At 60.8% G+C, this 756-nt stretch overlaps 1 protein-coding gene across 1 annotated transcript in view; it reads right to left on the bottom strand.

The window, feature by feature from the left end:
- Positions 1–48: 48 nt before the first annotated feature.
- The window catches only part of LOC104080561 (frizzled-1), a gene marked incomplete at its 5' end in the record, with an annotated part of 1,210 nt that continues 502 nt past the window's right edge, over positions 49–756 (bottom strand). Inside the window, one exon of the mRNA XM_009582983.1 lies at positions 49–756. Within this exon, the coding sequence (XP_009581278.1) occupies positions 169–756 (588 nt within the window).

Here is a 756-nt window from a genome sequence, read left to right as displayed (position 1 = left end):
GGTCCCAGGCACAGGGGTCCCCACCTGGCTCGTCCTCCGCTCCCCGCTGCCTGCGGAAGCAACTCGCGGTCCCCAAAGTTTGCCCGGGCTGGATAAGGAGCTGCTTCCCAAGGCAGAGCCCCGGTCCTCCAGCCACCCGCCATCCCCCTGGCCCGGTGGGTAGGGGTCTCAGACGGTGGTCTCGCCCTGCTTGCTGTTGGTGAGCCTGGTGTAAAACTTCCTCCAGGAGTTCAGGGTTTTCCCAGACCAGATCCAGAAGCCCGAGGTGATGCCCACGATTAAGGTCATGAGATACTTGATCATGAAGACGGTGAAGTCGGGGCTCATGGGCGGGTGGTGGCTGCTGTGGTTGTTGGGGCAGGGGATGGCGTAGCTCTTACAGCTCTGCGTGACCCAGCTCCTCTCCCACTGTTCCCTAAAAGCTTGCTCATAAAAATAGCAGGCAATGACGATGGTGGCCGGCACTGTGTAGAGGACACTGAAGATGCCTATCCTCACCATGAGCTTCTCCAGCTTTTCCGTTTTGGTGCCATCGTGCTTCATGATGGTCCGGATCCTGAAGAGGGACACGAAGCCGGCCAGCAGGAAGGAGGTGCCGATGAACAGGTAGACGAACAAGGGAGCCAGCACGAAGCCCCGCAGGGCGTCCACATTGTTGATGCCCACAAAGCAGACACCGCTGAGCACGTCCCCGTCCACCTGCCCCAAGGCCAGGATGGTGATCGTCTTGATGGCCGGCACGGCCCAGGCGGCCAG

This window comes from Fulmarus glacialis, unplaced genomic scaffold (assembly GCF_000690835.1).
Source record: "Fulmarus glacialis isolate BGI_N327 unplaced genomic scaffold, ASM69083v1 scaffold37808, whole genome shotgun sequence".
Lineage (NCBI taxonomy): Eukaryota > Metazoa > Chordata > Aves > Procellariiformes > Procellariidae > Fulmarus > Fulmarus glacialis.
Note: the sequence above shows the minus strand (reverse complement) of the source record. Positions and strands in the feature narration are given on the sequence as shown.